Source organism: Dendrobates tinctorius, unplaced genomic scaffold, assembly GCF_039654945.1.
Source record: "Dendrobates tinctorius isolate UK_male_01 unplaced genomic scaffold, ASM3965494v1 ptg000043l, whole genome shotgun sequence".
Taxonomy (NCBI): Eukaryota; Metazoa; Chordata; class Amphibia; order Anura; family Dendrobatidae; genus Dendrobates; species Dendrobates tinctorius.
In genome coordinates, this window is record NW_027361711.1 from 16,623,093 (window position 1) to 16,641,966 (window position 18,874).

Sequence of the window (18,874 nt, forward strand, 5' to 3'; positions counted from 1 at the left end):
TGCTGATGTCTGAGCTGAAATGGAGGTCTTTGCCAGTTACTGATCCAGTCAGGCCCAAGACTTAACAATTTTTTGACTTTTTAGAGTCAGTTAAAGCTCTTTTTTGCCCAATTTTACCTGAAGAAAACAAGCTGCCTAATAATTCTGCACACCTTGATAAAAAGGGTGTTGTAGCCTTAGTTTATCCCCGCCTTCATTACACATCACCTGACCTGCTTCATCCAATAAGCTTTCAAGTTTTGCACAGCCAAACCAGATCTCACACTTTGCGCACTGACAAGGGGCAGTACCCCGAAACACATTGTCTGCAAATTGAGATTCTGGTTTTGGCTTTTATCCTAAGTCATGTAACAAAGCTCGTTAAAGGGTCGACATTGACTAAGGATTGCTACTTCCAATATGTGGCACTAGAGTTCTAGTCCTCTTCCTCTATGAAGAGACAATTTGCAAGTTTTGCATAAAAATGAGGATATGGTCAAAATACTCCCTCGCCTAATAATTGTGCACACAGTGTAAGCTCTGGTTTACTAAACAAAATAAACAGGAATACTAAACACAGAAAATGCACAACATTTTTTTAAACCAATCTCAGAAATTTCTCTTCCTTTTCTTTGATCCTATATTGTCTCACATTCAAATTAAAACTGAGAAATATATAAAGATATCTTGTGTTTCTTAGATCAGCTGTGTCCCCTCTTCCTTATCACCAACTTGTAAGACGACTGGCTGCAGCAGAAGCCTCTCCCCACTGTCCTGTCAGCTGCAGGACAAAAGAATGCCAAGCCCTGCCCCCTCTGCAAAGGGGTGGAGCTTTATCCCGCTGCCAGCTCAAGCTCCTATGTTCTCTCTAGGATTTCTACAATACCGACTTGTTTCACAAAAATGCAAAAAAAAAAAAAAAGCTGAAACCTAACAAGAAGAATAAATTAAACCAGAAATGTGGTCAAAACATTCATTTCAAAGTTCAATGTTGCTTTAAGAGATTAACCACTTATATAAAAGTGGACCCCAAATGCTTTCATATATAACAGAGCAGGTTATTTGCCCTCCCCAGGTCTGGTTCCGGCTCATTGTAATCTGTGTACTGTGCTATGGACGTTGCAGGTGCTACATAAACCAGGACACTATTAGTAAGTCCAGGAGATGAAGAATTGCGGAATTGATCAATTTCTAATTTCATCTGTTTTCTAACTTCCCATTGTGTTTCCAGCTCCATACAAGGAGTCTGCTGGGACGAGGAGGCTGAGGCTGCACTGACATCATGGCAGTAGCAACAAGAGCAGATTCCCACATTAACTCGGCAGAAGCCTCCTCCACTTGGAGGAGAGAACATCTGTGGTAAGAATATACACAGACGCCATAACAAATACCGATATGTGTCTGTGCCAGGACACTCATTCGCACATGGGGCAGGGGCGCATGTAAGGTCTTGGGAAAAGCTCACGGTCTCACGGAATAGTAGAGACGGACAGGAAGCGTGGAGGGGAATCTGGAAATACATGCGGGAGTGAGAGTGTCTGTACCCAAAAAACAACATCTGTGCTGCTGATGCTCCAGAGATACCCCATCCAGTAAGTTCATGTGCTCCAGATGTCAAACAGATCAATTTACTGTCATAAATAAATGAAAATGCAACCGAAAAAAAATTCTATAGGATTCATCTGCTCTACATTTATTATGAGTCCAGACCGTCTTAAATGTGCCAAATTTATCACTGTAGATCATCCGGGATGACAAATCTGGTTCACCTTTACACAATGTTGTGCACCTTTACACCAACTAGTTGACTTCTTTTGCACCACAATTTTGGAGTACGGTGTCACATTTTCATCTAATATGCAATTGCCTTTTCAGAGAGGAAGAGGACTGGAACTCTAGTGCCACCTATTGGAGGTAGCAAGCCTGCAAGTTATTAATGACCCTTTAACGAGCCTTGTCACATGACTTGGGATAAAAGCCAAATCAGAATCTCAATTTTCAGACGCAATGTTTCGGGTTGTTGCCCATCGTCAGTGCAAAGTGGGAGATCTGATTTAAGTAGGTGAGAGGCTTAAGTCTGTCATCTAAGGGGTAACGTTCCTCCTTGTGAAGAGTGACAAGCCAGGCCTAGCATGTTAGAGTGAGGAGACTTAAACGCCATGCATGCTCATCAGGGAAATTAAATACGCAAATTGCCTAATAAAATTCTCAGAGGAGCATGCATGGCGTTTAAGTCTCCTTGCTCCAACATGCTAGGCCTGGCTTGTCACTCTTCACAAGGAGAAACGTTACCCCTTAGATCCCTTTTTGTCTAGGGTACACCCTCTTTTTTAATTAGTCATGTAGGCACCCGTTTATTCTAGCGCAACACATTTTAAAACATTATATTTTTGTGGAACGCCAAATTGGGCAAATATTTGCTGTTTTTTTTTTGTTTTTGACGCCAACTTTGGCCAAAATGAGCAGGGCCAGGGTGGGGTGGAGGCGTGAAAGGGTATGGTGAAGCCCACTCCTCTAATTCATGACGACTTGTGGTTGTCCCTTTTCCCACAAATCTTACTCCGGTCTGAAGGGGCGAGGTGCAAAGCGCATACAGCTTCTCATATGTGTGCGCCTCTTAATGAATCAGGCGCTTTGGACTCTAAGGCTGGTTTTACACTTACCGCATTTTTTGAGGCCCGTTATTGCGGGCCGTATCACCACAAAAAAAGGCGGTCATCCGCAATAACAGGCCGCAAAAAAGTTTACAGATTGCCGTGTTTTTTTCCCTCCAATACTATGTAAATAGTATTGGAAGAAAAAAAATAAACGGCGGTCCGCAAAACCGGAAGTGACGGTGCGCCGCAAAAAACAAACTTCTGTTTGTTTTTGCAGTCCCACTGATTTTCAGTGGGGATGTGTCCGCAAGCCGTGAAAAAGATTGAGCAAGCTCAATTTTTTTTTTTCACAGCCACAAAAATGGCCCTCACGGTCGTACGGCACACGGCGCACCCTGGAGTTTTTGTGGGCCGATTTTGCGACCCCATAGAAATGCATTGGAACTGCAAAATCATCCCGCAAAAATACGGTAAGTGTAAAACGAGACTTACCTGCACCCTTGTCAAAACTGGCATGTACAATTTATGGGGTTAAAGTATCTAAAACACACATTGAAGAAATCTACAACTTGAGATGGCAAGATGTAATAAAATGTGGCGCACTGTCCACCAAAGTAAAGGTGCAACACATTCTTTCCCATTGATAGGGTATTACAATATTATAAACAGTAAGAGGTATATGTGGAAGTCTTATATGCTTTAAATGATAAGTTTCACGACTTACTGTCCCCCCAAAAAAGACAATTACATTACGTATAGCCCAGAGCAAGAGCAAGAAAGTGCGTACAACATGATAAGCACCAGTGCATGCATACAGAGCAGGAACAGTGGAGACCGTACTCTGTACGTACCACCAGGGGGCAGCATATACAGACGAGAAAACTCACGGTTACTAGGGAGCGTCAGTATTCGGCTGCTGTAGAAGCACAGAGACTTAAACTGGATTCAGAAATGTGTATTAAATCTAACTAGACGTTCCTCCCATTTTCTCTACCCTGGGAACTCTCATGAGAGCAGCGTTCTGGGACGAGTTATCCTTTAAATAAACCAATATCATACACCCTAGTTTTTAAGTAAAGAGAACCGCTCACCTCTCCGCAGCCATTTTGATAATAGAGAATACAATTGACCTTATTATTGCATTAACTTGGTCACAGAAGTGGGGTTTTCATTCTTATACAATGTAGAAATTATTATTAATAAATAACATTATAGCATTTAACTTTAAATTTTCCATTTTTATGTGTTATGATCGGATATGCCCCGCAGTGGAGTCAACCAGGTAGTGAGCACCATGCACACCACCTAGGCTCGGCCAAGTATGGACAAGGAAAATGATGCGTTGGTTTCCAAAGATTTCACTTACCCATAACTCTCAGCTGATTCACAATTCCATGAATTGAAAAAAACATCCATAGAGGCTGCGAGGAGTCCACACACATCAACATCCCGCGGCTGTTTCCATTAACGCCATGATGTATCTCCCCATTGGGCATAAATAAAAAACTATGGATATCGCCGTTGCTCACGGTGAACAAACCTTGATGAACAACCCAATATTCCTTTCTGTCCAGTAGGTAGTCGGGATTGGAGGGCAGGTCATAGGTTCGTAATGTGCTTGGATCGCAGGAGGTGATGCCAAATGATAAAGACCCATAGTAAGGCAGTGGTAACTGACCTGTCTCTATAAAGAGGGTCTCCCCGATGTGCACTGGCCTCTCAGTAAACACTATCGTCCTGTTGCTCTCCTGCCAATTCGTATATGCCACCGATCGATCAGATGACAGGGTGATGTCAGCCCCGCGAGTGGAGTGAAAATGAAGCTCCATGTCCAATAACGTTGGCATCCCTTGGGTACGCTGCCGCCTGTTTGGACAACAAGGTATGGCGTGGTTGTCGGTTGGAGGCGGCACTCGGCTTAAGTTCAAGTTAGCGATTTTTGCCACCACCTGATTGTTCTCCAGTTCATTATTGTTGAAGTTTGCAGAATCATGGCTACTCTGTGGCAAGCATGTGCTCAGCCGGGGGCTGCTCAGTCGTCCTGGTGGCATGGTGTCAGCAAACATGCTATCTGTGGGTGCAAAACAAAGAGTTTAATGTACAGGAGAGACCGAAACAATAACACTCTACAAACACGTCTGTCCTGTGATTAAGCACTGGGTGGATGAGTGTTCCCATTAATCCAATTCATCAGCACATGTCACCTGCACCACATTTTAAAGAGGACAAGACTTGTCCTCTGCCCCAAGTGGAGAGCACCTGACAATCGGAAGAGATCAGATCGCGTCCAAGTGTAACAGCGCAGGGAGTAGACCACCGATAAAATGGCTCATTCTGAATACAGGTACACTTGCATTACACATACCCCATTGTGCTACACCATCAGCTGCTGCCAGAACTACAACTCCCAGCATGACACACCTAGCATTCACACTAAGCAGTAAAGTCCCCCCTGCCGACATTTGGCTTAGAGGGTCTAGGTATGGAGCCAAGTTTTGAACACAGAATAAAAAGATCCATTTCATAGTAGCGTGATAAATGAGTAGGCGTCAAAGCCTCGCAGCTGCCTCCTGTCACAAACGGACATTGTGAAAGCTTTCTTCTGAGCCTGCAGCTACATCGGGGCTTTTGTAATAAACAAGAATGAGTGCACGGCATGAGATCCAAGTCGTATGAAAGGTGCGTTAACACTCATGGGCCTGATAAAATATTAACATTACTGAGAATATGAGGTCATACCAAAGAGTGGATACTAATATCAAGTCCCCGAGACCTAATCGTGCAAGCCGAGAGGACAACAGCCACTAGAAAGTGTCACCGGTCACAAACGAGACCTAGGGCGTGAGAAATATTGGCACCACCATCGGAGCTGCGAGTGGGTACAATCTGCCGATACTGAGAAACCATTGCTTTATGTCGGCCCTGTATATATCACAAGAGAAGAGCTAAGGACTGCTGGCCAAGAGAGACATGGAGTGACAATGCTACAATCACACAAGGCAACGTGCTCCTCAGACAGAGGTTAAAAACTGAAAAGGGATTGCTGGTGGTGGATCTGGGGAGGCTGTGTGCACCTAGAGATGAAACAGGGATGTGACATTGTCTGCGCTGTTTATATCCCGTGAAAGATAGCCGAATCCTGTGAACTCTGATACCCGAGGCTCTGCTCTTTCTCAAAGTCTTCTTTCAAATGCACACTACATTTTATGAGCCTTCACTTTTTTTCCTACAAAGTAACAGTTAAGAACTATCCAGTAAAAATGATGGGATGATGAAAAAAAGAAAAAAAATACACAATGAAGCGGAGAATAATTAATATTCAGTCTTTTACTATTTATATGTAAATATTCAGTAAGACACTGATTTGGACTAGACAGAGAGCGCGCGCGCGAGAGTGAGACAGAGAGCGCGCGCGCGAGAGTGAGACAGAGAGCGCGCGCGCGAGAGTGAGACAGAGAGCGCGCGCGCGAGAGTGAGACAGAGAGCGCGCGCGCGAGAGTGAGACAGAGAGCGCGCGCGCGAGAGTGAGACAGAGAGCGCGCGCGCGAGAGTGAGACAGAGAGCGCGCGCGCGAGAGTGAGACAGAGAGCGCGCGCGCGAGAGTGAGACAGAGAGCGCGCGCGCGAGAGTGAGACAGAGAGCGCGCGCGCGAGAGTGAGACAGAGAGCGCGCGCGCGAGAGTGAGACAGAGAGCGCGCGCGCGAGAGTGAGACAGAGAGCGCGCGCGCGAGAGTGAGACAGAGAGCGCGCGCGCGAGAGTGAGACAGAGAGCGCGCGCGCGAGAGTGAGACAGAGAGCGCGCGCGCGAGAGTGAGACAGAGAGCGCGCGCGCGAGAGTGAGACAGAGAGCGCGCGCGCGAGAGTGAGACAGAGAGCGCGCGCGCGCGAGAGTGAGACAGAGAGCGCGCGCGCGCGAGAGTGAGACAGAGAGCGCGCGCGCGCGAGAGTGAGACAGAGAGCGCGCGCGCGCGCGAGAGTGAGACAGAGAGCGCGCGCGCGAGAGTGAGACAGAGAGCGCGCGCGCGAGAGTGAGACAGAGAGCGCGCGCGCGAGAGTGAGACAGAGCGCGCGCGCGAGAGTGAGACAGAGAGCGCGCGCGCGAGAGTGAGACAGAGCGCGCGCGCGCGAGTGAGACAGAGAGCGCGCGCGCGAGAGTGAGACAGAGAGCGCGCGCGCGAGTGTGAGACAGAGAGCGCGCGCGCGAGACAGAGAGCGCGCGCGCGAGACAGAGAGCGCGCGCGCGAGACAGAGAGCGCGCGCGAGACAGAGAGCGCGCGCGAGACAGAGCGCGCGCGCGAGAGAGCGCGCGCGAGAGAGCGCGCGCGAGAGAGCGCGCGCGAGAGAGCGCGCGCGAGAGACAGAGCGCGCGCGAGAGACAGAGCGCGCGCGCGAGACAGAGCGCGCGCGCGAGACAGAGCGCGCGCGAGAGTGAGACAGAGCGCGCGCGAGAGTGAGACAGAGAGCGCAAGGGCGCAAGAGAGCGCGCGCAAGAGAGAGCGCGCGCAAGAGAGAGCGCGCGCAAGAGAGAGCGCGCGCAAGAGAGAGCGCGCGCAAGAGAGAGCGCGCGCAAGAGAGAGAGAGCGCGCAAGAGAGAGAGAGCGCGCAAGAGAGAGAGAGCGCGCAAGAGAGAGAGAGCGCGCAAGAGAGAGAGAGCGCGCAAGAGAGAGAGAGCGCGCAAGAGAGAGAGAGCGCGCAAGAGAGAGAGAGCGCGCAAGAGAGACAGACACCCACACACAGAAACACAGTGATAGAGACCCAAAGAGAGAAAAAGAGAGCGAGGCACAGAGACAGAGAGATAAAGAGAAAAAAGACAATTGGAGAAAAACAGGGAAAGAGAAAAAAAAAATTAAAAAAAAAAAAAAGAGAAAAAGGAAAAGAGAAATAGAAAGTGTAAAAAAATAAATAAAGATAGACATTTCATATATTGGCCAAATCAGTGTGTTATTATCCGATAGAGATTACATATGTATATTACATAGTTTTTCAGTAGCATATGCCCATTAGGTGGCGTGTTTGCTTTTTCGTTTTAGGTATCAAGCAATTACCAAGGTTTGTCCAGAGTGGGGGGAAAAAAAAAAAAAAAAAAAAAAAAAAAAAAAACACTCTTTAAAAGGTTATCACTATCACTTTGATCATGCAGAGCATTAACTTCAAGCGAGTAATGAAGAACATCTTCCTGTATGTCATTACTTAACCTGTCCCTATTAAGTTCCTGTGACTGCTGTTCTGGGCTCTTAACCCGTCATGTCAAGGGTCGGAGTGCAGTTGTCTCAGCGCACAGATGTCTAGGTCTCTAGGCAGGAGGAGATGTTACCATATGAGGTAATGTAAGAAGCCTGAGCAGGAGCACATAGAAGCCTAGGAATCTGCCAGAATGATGGTGGTGGAGGTCACCGGCCGCTCCAAAATGGTCTGGATGTGATAATGAACACAAAACCTAGGTGTGCAGTGAAGCAATCTCATCTGATCGCTTCAGACACGGATACTGAGGAGCCACAGCATTGGCAGGTCTACAATGGCTATACTCAGTAATGTCCCTGGATATTGTAAACCCCCCAGGGATCTAACTATTTTCTAGCTCTATAACCTTCCCATCAATGTGATAGGCAAACATCTGACTGGACTGCAATAATAATAAAAAGATACAGTAGGCCGCGGGTGACATTTCGTGCTACCTAATGTCTGGAGAGAGAGGCCGTACACGCCACACACTTAGCACAAAGCTTCCAGCGTCATTCGAGCAGCTCGAAAGGTCACCACTTTGTATAGAGCATTACAAAAGTGGAAGCATTCACCAAACTGTTTCTATATTAAGGAAACTGTAGAAAAATGGATTTTCAAGAGCTCGGAAGAACGAGAACAATGTAAATTTCAGTATGTGGCATTTAGAGGGATAATGAAGGGAAACGACCTTTAATACAAGTGATATTTCAAGCTGATCTCTAGCTCGTGTCAATATATATTTTCACTCGGGCTCTATATTCTCTAAACTTTTCATTATTTGCCAGATTTATGACATCAGTCTGTAAATTTACCTCTGATTTGTACACTGCTGTGGAATATGTTTGTGCTATATAAATACTGGATGCAAATTTCTACTTCCACAACCAAATCTGGTCCTATAATCCAGGAAATATGAACCACAGATAAAAAAAAAGTAATATACCAGCGCCCGCCATAACCCGAATCATGGAGCAAATGATCAACACCCCAACAGATCGTGTTTTCAGGATTTCCTTAGTATTGTACAATTTCTCATGTCTTCATGATACTTCAATCACTACTGAGGAAATCCTGAAAACATGATCTGTTGTGGACCATGAGGACTGGAGTTTGGGAAACACGAGTCTAAGCAGGGCTGTGGAGTCGGTAAGCCAAACCTCCAACTGCTCAATTTCAATGACACCGACTCCACAGCCCTGAGTCTAAGGCAAATTTGTCACTTCCCATGGAACAAACTGACGGTCTTGAATAAAGGAAAGACCTCACAGAAGGGTTGGAAGTTCCTACCTGTAGACATCTCCTGGAAAGCGCTCCATAAAAGGTTTCTTGTGAGTAGTGTCGGGATGCTCAGGCATTACATGGAGCACTAAAGTCTAAATTGTACAATCAGGAGATGTCACCCCGGTTTGGGGAAATGAAAAACGAAAATCTCCTGAAAAAGTCTTGGGTAAACCATTTTACAATTATGCTACAATTGCGTCAAGATAGGTTACATCTTTGAATAAGCTGAAATCTGTGTACCTGTAGCTTTCTGGGGACCCCGCTCTTCTTTTGGCAACACTGGTCAAAAATTTAAGGGACGACTTTCTCTAATATCAGAGGTAAGGAAAGGAGGGACATAATTCGCTCCCAAATCACAGTTTTGCCCTTTCACGTCAGATCCTCTTTGTGAATGTGGCAGTGTTTTAACATTATATGGGTACTTTTATTTTTCATGGTCCTCCTCAGTCCTACAAATGTCCCCTCTTCAAAACCTCTAGTAACTGAACTGAATCGTTGACGGCTGAACCGGCCTCCAAACAGAGTGGAAGCAGGTGATCCAGCAACTGGTCCTCAAATGCAGAAGACCAAGCCCAGTGGTCTTATAAGGTCATCTCAGGCCATTGACCAACCTGGGTAAATAGTTTATTTTAGGCAAATCTAACAATCCATTTTAGTCCATATATCCAAGAAGGATTTTTTTACATCCTGGGAAATGTCAATCAGAAAACAAGAAGTGAAAAGAAATAACCCATGTTGCCTACTTGAATAACCTTATAATGATCCTAAATTATGACGTCTTGATCTTCGTTCCTTACGCCTACATGGATGAAGTAGAGCAACGGCCTTGCCTCTTGTCTAAATGAGGTAATTTGTTGATCTGTTATTTTAATGGTTGTAAGTTTCCACGATCTTCAAACATGAATTAGACACTCCTGTATTCGGAGATAAGATGGGTAGCCGGAGTTTCTTTCGGAGGGTCAAGTACTGGACTTTCTAAAAACCCTACGCGATAGCACAGGAATGCTGTGTAAGAGGCCCTAAAGAGTCTCTTGTTTCAGATACAAGATATACAGGAGGCAGCACCATTGATGGCTACAAGTGAGAGGCTCAACATCACAGGGGATTGTGCACAGCCATTTGCAACAGTAAAAGGGGAGATAAAAGGCTGCCTGAATTGTGCAATGCTTTTTGTTGTCTAGAGAGCCATTAAATCACTGGAAAATATATATATATATTTTGTAGCTTTAAAAAAATATATACATATATTATATATACACACATACACATATATATTTTGCCACACTGAATATATTATACTGATCTATTAATAATATTATTTAGTATGGCAATAGAAAAAAAAAAAAACTGGGACATTGGAAAAAAACCCTGAAACGCTCAAAAAGTGCACATGGTGAAGAAGAGGACTGTAAAAAAGTATGTATGGATGAGGTATCCAGATTAAAGAAGATAATGTACAAAATACGGAAATCAAGTGTAAAGACCCCCATACACAGACTAACGTTGGTCATAATGGGTTCGGATGACCCTGTAACGTGTGTGGTGGCCCCAGCCTAATTATCATCGGTGGAAGATGTTGATCAGGCATGTCTGATTTCAGACTGTCAATTGCTTTGTTCTCCTGGAGATTCACTGCCGGTAGTGATGTCTGCTGGGGTTTTACCATAGAGAACATAGAAGCGAAGGCTGAGATGGCTGTTGGCCGATCGATTGGCCAAAGCATCGCTCAGCTAACAAGCCTATACTGTGTGTGGCCGGCATTAGAATGCTATGTCATGTGGAGCTTCTTTTGGGTTGTAAAGTGGGAGAATTACATAAAATGCAGAAACAGACTGCTGAAAACAGTTTAATGATATAAAGTACATGCCTTAGCTAAACGAAAGAAGTGGTGTTCCCATCTGGGATATTTATGGCATATGACATGTATGCCATTCGTGTCCGGTAGAGGTTGGTCCTGCTGCCGAGACCCACAGCTTTCTTGAGAACACACAAGGAATGGAGAGGCGGCCATGCTTGTGATGCTCTCCATTTATTTCTATAGAAGCTCCAAAATAAATGGAGTCGCATAATCCAATCTGTCCAGGAGATTCACCAAATTCCAATCCTACTGTTGGAAAAAATGCTCTAAAAATCAGGTCCCAATTCTAGAACGAGCAAAAACAGTCACGGGATGAAAGCTCAAAAGCTATCGAACAACAGACATGGCAAAGCTGCAATTGCTGTACACTCCATGGTGCCCAATTGAGGAGACGTGTATTTATACCCCATTGGCATCACCTACATGTGAGCATAAATGTCCTCAAAACAAGCAGTGCAGCTGTAGTGCCAACACTAGCATCAGGACTTTGTGATCCTTGGGAGGTACGGTAATATGGACTGCCAACTACCTGGCAAACAGATGATTCCTGTTATCCTGGCATTGAACTTTTCTAGAAGAGAAAAAGTGACTCATTCTGCTTTTTCCAAGAATAATGGCTCTTGTATACATTAGGTAGTGCAGTGGTCCATAACCACCAATCAGATTACTTCTTTCAGCTATCCAAAAGAGGCAATTTCTGATTGGTTAATATAGGAAACTGCTTCACATTCTGAGTGCACCAGCTTCTGATGTCTAATGCATATTAAGAGATTACTGCAATGGCTGTAACATAGGATGTTCCAAGCAACAGACTAAGAAAAGCAAAGAAAAATAGAAACAGAATTTACCTAGTATTTGTACTTCTTGGGTGATTCCATAGACATCAATCAAAGCCCACAAAGGACTAGATACTTTAACTCCACAATGAAAAAGAATGGGATCCTCATCATTGACACTGTAGAAAACTCTTCCTTGACGATCAACCCAAAACGCCAAAATATTGTCCCTTTGCGCAAACCTCTCTGGTAAAGCTTTCGCCCAATACCCAGGCCGAGTAACAAGGTCAGGACAAGCATACTTGGGTATATCTTCAGGTTTCATCTGCGCGGGGTCATGAATTGTGAATCCAAACCGCAGAGCGCCACTCCACCCATGGTGAACAGACACCAGCTTCAAGCGGACCTTTTCATACAGATGGATAGGGCGACTAGTAAAAGTGATCCCATTACAAAAGCTATTGCGCCGGATGGCTTTTCTTCCATGAGTGTCCAATCTGATGTTTTTGCCTTTTGTTTGGCAGTGAAAGCGTGGAGACTCTGTACGGGACAAGACAAGTCTCCTTTCCTGACCACAGTGGAGTAATGTATAACAGGGTCTGTTGGCCACTTGACGGTTGTGATGGCTTGTATCTGTAGAAGAAACAGAAAAAGGTTATACGAATAATTCGGAATAGTAATATAGTCTACATATTTTTGAGAATTACCAACAAGCTACGATATGTCGAAATAGTCTAAGAAATGATCATCCATCCTAAAGCTTATGGTCACTTGCCGTAATTCTCTGAGAAATTGGAACAACCCCGTCTGTTACACCGTCCCTCATACTACGCCATGGTTAACAAGAAGCTGACTTTTTTTTTTTTGTTTAATTCATGAACATAAAAGAGGAAAATTAAATGTCCCTCTCGAGGATTAACTGGAGGGAAGCTGGGTTTTACTTTCCTATCCACGTACCCGGAGGATCAGAGCCGCTCTTTTGTTAATGGAAATCTGCGGGAACCATTTCCTTTATAATATAGGACGTTGTTTCCAATCATAGGCCCACTGTTTGGCTAACATGTAAAAGACGACAGGTAATGTAAATTCAACCCATTGGAAGTTACGTGCTGTTCCTCCAGCCTTTCCTTCCTTCCTGGGGCCTTCGCATTGGAAAGGTTTAACCCTTTCATCTGGTACGACAATTGTGTGCAGCTGTGTTATTATAAAAACTATAGACAATGATTTTACATATTATACCAATGACGAACGGGAGCAAAGAAGGTTTTTTTACTCATTTGGACAAAACCATTTATAGGATTACAAATGACTTGCATTTATCTCCACTTAATGGTTTACACATTGTTTACTCTAACGTCAGCAAATTTTATTAATAGCTTTCGAAATACGGAATAAAACAAGGAAACACAAGGATGGATGGATGGATGTGTCATACAATGGGAATGGCAGCAATGAAGGGGTCAATTAAAATTTAAAGTGACTACAGGGCTGTGTGGTCCAACTCCCTTCCTTAACACAATGAACTTATTTACTTGCTCCTTTCCCTTTCTAATCTGAAATTCATGGTATTCTTCTCTTTAGTTAGGTGATCCCTTTCAAAGCAAATAAAAAGCCAAGTGATGGCATAGCCTATCTCAGACAATAGACGCTTCTGTATGATGAAATTGCATGGAATGTACCACTGAAGTTCTCAACAACGGGCTGACAGAAGCAGATATCACAGATAATGATGATGCCTGCTCAGTGCCTTTCACACAGTTAAAATGTAGGAGATTAAGGTTCAGTATCCCTTAATGTACACTTAAAATCTATTCGTTTATTTAGGAGGTTATACAGGGAATGATAATCACAATGTCCTCACAGCAGACAGATGCTACCGGCTCTCACTGATACATTATGGGATTTATAACAGAGCATAAAGGAATAACACGGTATCAAAATAAAAGGCTAAATGGAAGAAAAGAGGAATCAAGTGTAGAGTGTGATGGGCAAACAATTGGGAGTGCAAGTATAGAAGAATGAAAACTGGGAGTGCTTATTTAAAGGGCTTGTTCAAGACTATTAATATTTTATTATGGGCTTAAAAACGAAAGGGAGGTAGTTGCCAACAAAGGCAACTATCTGCTTGTTCTATCCAGCGCCAGCTCAGAGCGGTCACCGACCACTCCTGTCAGAAATTCAACTGCTCCACGTCAACAGAGCAGATTCTCTTCTCTCAGGCTGCTCTGTCATTAGCAGTCACACTGTCCAAAGAGTGGCGAGGATGGGAAGCTGCTGCTCTGTAGCCTTGATGCCAGCGGAAGACGCTGAATTGCCAGAGGAGTGGTCTGTGACCGCCCTGTGCTGGCAGACATTGGAGCCGCGCACAGCAAGCACGCAGTTAGGAGATACCTGCCTGTTAGTTCTTAGTTCTACAGTATATAAAAAAAAAATAATATAGACTTGAATAACCCCTTTAGGAGGCAATGTTAATCAGATGACATTTTCATTCATTCCTTGCACAACGGCACAGATAAGTCAGAACGCAAGACTGCACGTTCTCAATTCTGATCCCCCCCCCCCCACATTTCCACAATCATTCAGTGCAGTAGACTGGAAATGCTATTTCTATAGACGGAGGAGGTGTGAGTGGTTGTCAGATAACACCTAGGAACAGCTGTGGGCTCCTATTTATCAGGAAGGCTTTATTCTCTGCCGTCACATGGATGCCTTCGTCTCTTGCAGGGATGGTGAGGACCACATGGCAGCAATCAATGAGAATAGTATATTTAGCGCCCAGTTTCTAAAAATGTCTGGCCTGACGCTGGGGCACGATGCAACCACATCGCAGTTGTCTTATAGTATCAGCTACAGTATGCCAAAAGTAAGATCAATCACAGCAGAAAACCCTAGCCCCAGAGTAACAGATGCTTACCAGTAGAATACACACATACATGCCCACCTATATATGTGTGTATGTAACTATACATTATATATCTGTGTACAATACATATATGTGTGTAAGTAAATATGCATGTATTATATGTGAGTGTGTAAATATATATATATATATATATATATATATATATATATATATATATATATATATATATATATATACACACACACACACACTATATATTATACACATACGTGTGTATACATATACATTATATGTATGTATTGTGTCTAAGTGAAATATATATATTATAGGTTTCATTTTCATTCCTTCACATGGCCAGGGTGGTGAGAAACTAACAGTCTCCTTGGTATGAATGGCAGTGATTAGTATACAGTAAGTACAGCAACTTCCCACCGACATGAGCACATGCATGGTGGAGGAGGCTCAGGACAGGCTGTTCCATACACTCATCCACCTGAAGGTTGGAAGCTATTAATAATGCCGGGCTGCTATTACTAAACACACGGTATACAGTAAAGGACATTAAGAGATGACTACTCATGTACCATAATTGAGCTTTTTATAAGTCCAGCGTGGATACAATGTAGATTGCCCCAGACTTCAAATATGACACACAACCTGTCATTATACTACGTACTCTCACATGGGAGATCTGTAGATCTAAATATCAAAAGGCGGGGGCACCACAGTTGAATAAAGAAGGCAGGATCCAACCCAGGCCTATATATAAAGGCTATATCAAACACAAAGAAAGAAATAGGCCATACAAGGGGGATCACCACAAGCCAGGAAATGGCGTTTAGAAGCAAGTTTTATTGGACATGAATAAACAAACACGGACATTTAAAAACATTTTAAAAGTCACTCATGTGTCATAACTGTAACATAATACAGCCAGCAACCTGTAGAAATACTCCAAAGACAGTTTATACAAATGACAGCCAAATAAACATATAGACAGCATACCAGTTAGCAATATATAGTGTGCCTGCTAGGGATACAGATATCCATATATTATAAACATTCTTGAACCATACAAGACAATTATATATAGAATAACAGAATAATCCAGGTACCATACACAAAAAATGTGAGTGGTGACCAAATTGAAAATTAAATCGCTAAAGTCATGAAAATGCCTATGTATAAAGTGCATATGGGTTCATGAACAAAAGTCATAACAGTTGATTAACCCTAGGATGGCCATTCAGGCATGCAGATATTAAAACAACAGGCTGAGAAAAGCACCCATGTCCAAAGACACGAGACAAATGATGCTAGATATAAAGACCCATATGGAGTAGAGCCAGGTGCAGTGAATGCCCAACGCGTGTCGCCACCTGCAGTAGCTTCGTCAGGGGAGATCTGTAGATCTAGCACCGATCACTATAGTCAACACAAGCAGGTGCAAAGGTGTCAAAGCCAGACAGTGGGCTTGGAAACCGTAAGTTTAAAGGGAACCTGTCACATCGTACCTTACTGTCCACCGGTTGGACTGAGAAGAAGCCGAGTAGAACGAGATAGGTTTGTGTGAAAAGATTCAGTATAACTTGTCCTTTACTAATAGAAATACCTGGTGTTTGTATGGATGGGTCCAGTGGGTGGTTCTACTAGTGCTTGCAGTCACTATAGGGTGCACTTTCAACCACTGAAAAGGACCACCTGCTAGACCTCCTGTGCAGTGAAACGCCAAGGTTTTCAATGAATAATATGGAAGTTATACGGAATCTTTTCCTACCAACGTTTGCCAATCTGATCAGCTCCTCTTGCGCTATAACATCCTGATTAGAGAACATTTTCAACAAGACTGGTTCCCTTTAACGATCTTTCAGACTTCAGAGTTGGTATTGGTTTTGGAGAAAAAACTTCTATGGTTGATGAATGCTCCTGTAAACTCAAGGTAAGGTTTCCCTCAATGTCAAATTTCTACAAGTAGGGTGGTCTTAGACTGGGATATACTGAAGCCATGGAATATCTGGAACAGGACCCTTCTTATATACAAGAATGTTAACAAGGGCAAAAATGATAAAAATGGGACACGGACAACTGATGAGTGACGGTTACGTAACCATGAGACCTACATCACCCCCTACCGTATAAAGCCCTGTACTAGATATAAACCATATGACCCTCAGCAAACTGCGGCTCACACAGCGGCCATACAGTTGTCAAGTCAAGTTTCCCCAAGAACTGCAGGACTGAGGGAAATGTTCAGATACACAACATATGCTTGTAGTTATTTTGTTAGCTACTAAGTGCTTACTTTAACAGAAAATATAATTGGAAATTGGTAATGTGTTTAGGCTTTCTCACCTTTTTTATATTAAGTTACAGGCAATCAAGCCTCTCCCGGCTGCAAGCTCTGGTGCGATTCCTAGGGGGCCTTCCCATGAATAAGGGGCAGCGATGTGAAAAAGGAAGGAATGAGTAAGTGAATATTTGTGTGCAATCCCAACTAATCAGCCAAAAGCCCCTGAAGACACAGAAAAACAAAGCAGACTATTGTTCAAGGGAAGATACGTGTAAGGAGAAAACATCAGTATTAACCCTGAAACAATATTGTTCCACATGAGATGTCCTCACCATCAGATTCATTGCCTTCTATGTGGGAGGGTTTAACACACTAATCTGATGGCACGGAGATTAAATTAAAGGGAATTATTACCAGAAATTATTGTAGAAAAATTACCTACTGATTATATCAGGCATGTGTGTTAAACGCATTTTTTTTTTCTTTCAAATTTGCAATTTCTTGGTCACATATGTATTAAAAATTAAAAAAGTAGAAAGCCTGCAATTTTCACACCGGCCACTAGGGATTTTTTTTTTTTAGGCGCATACGTCCTTTTGTTTCAGGAAACAACACATGTACATAGCCATAATGGTCATAAGCATCTACTGAGGCTGTGCAAAGGTCATTGTGATGAGATGGGGTGTAGGGTCAGGTGTGAAATCAACTTGTGTGGTTCGTGAATCATTTATCAGCTGTGTATATAGGGGCTGTCTGTCATTGTAATCCTGCCTCTGCTGCTAAGAAAACTGCCAAAGGACTGCATGCGTCGAAAAACGCCTCAGCAGACATTGTGAAAATTGCAAGATTACTTAGTTATTTGTTATTTACGGTATTTATTTTTTATATATAGAGATCAAGATAATGGGAAAAAAATACCACGTTGCCACTTTTTTTTTTTTAACCATGTAACACGTGCTCAAATTTAAATAGGTAATTTTCTGGTGATCACATCCTTTGAGGTGCTAATGCATGAGGATCACCTTATTCTCTGACTATGGGAGCTGTGGTCACTACTGCGCCCCAGGGCTGTGGAGTCGGAGTCGGAGAGTCGGTGCTCATTTTGGTGGAGTCGGAGTCGGTATAAAATGGACCGACTCCGACTCCTAAAATATATAATAAATTGGGTACAGTAGTTCAATGCAGGATGTGCTGAATATTTTTTCATAGGAGTTTGGGAAAGTTATGAAATGTCCTATAAATGGCTGTTATATTCCTGATCTAAGGCTACATTCACACACAGCGTTTTTCCTGTGTTTTTTGAGGATACGTTTTTCAGCTGCAAAAGCAGATCATCTTTTTAAAAAACTGCATCACCTGAAAGGTTTTTGAGCTCATAGATAATGTTTTCAATAGCAAAAGCAGATTAGAAATCTGCTCTATCTATCCATTTATCCATATCTGTCTATCCATATCGTATCTGTACCAAAAAGAATGAAAACCGGGTAGTACACCAATATATATTCTGTTCTATCTAAATATCTTGATTATTGGATCATAAAAATGATTAAATGTCTGAGGTTCACATTGTACTACAATAAATTTTTCACTTAAATATAAGCAATATATGTGTGGGAGTCGGAGTCGTGGAGTCGGAGTAAGGGAAATTGAGGAGTCGGAGTTGGAGTCGCAGGTTTGGCTTACCGACTCCACAGCCCTGCTGCGCCCGAAGACCCATAGAAGGAAACAGTCTTCTTTCGCTAGGGAATAACTTTAGGAGAAGTTCCTTTATACTCATCAATTGGATAAAAACATGGAAAAAAATGGATCCATAGAGATTTTGTGAGGTTTACTTTAATAGGAGCGCTAAACCAATTATGACACCCTAAAAACAAATGTATCTATTTTGTGAAGTCACACCAATTCTGGAAGCCCTAATCTTCAGGCCCATAGCACGATGAAACCTACACTGCATTTCAAGGGTTTCAATTAAATCATAGCAAGTATTTAGGTAAAATGTGCTTTGTC

General features: G+C 43.3%; 1 protein-coding gene across 2 annotated transcripts in view; it reads right to left on the reverse strand.

Annotated features, from left to right (window-relative positions):
• The window catches only part of NEURL1B (neuralized E3 ubiquitin protein ligase 1B), a 69,571-nt gene that overhangs the window by 14,364 nt on the left and 36,333 nt on the right, over positions 1-18,874 (reverse strand). The window contains exons 2-3 of one of the 2 annotated variants that reach the window (XM_073575224.1): positions 11,787-12,347; positions 4,255-4,647 (exon numbers count right to left, since the gene is read on the reverse strand). In XM_073575224.1, coding sequence (XP_073431325.1) covers positions 4,255-4,647; positions 11,787-12,347 — 954 coding nt within the window. Of the gene's footprint in view, positions 1-3,942; positions 4,648-11,786; positions 12,348-18,874 lie in introns of both variants that reach the window. The other variant, XM_073575223.1, reaches the window with a different exon arrangement.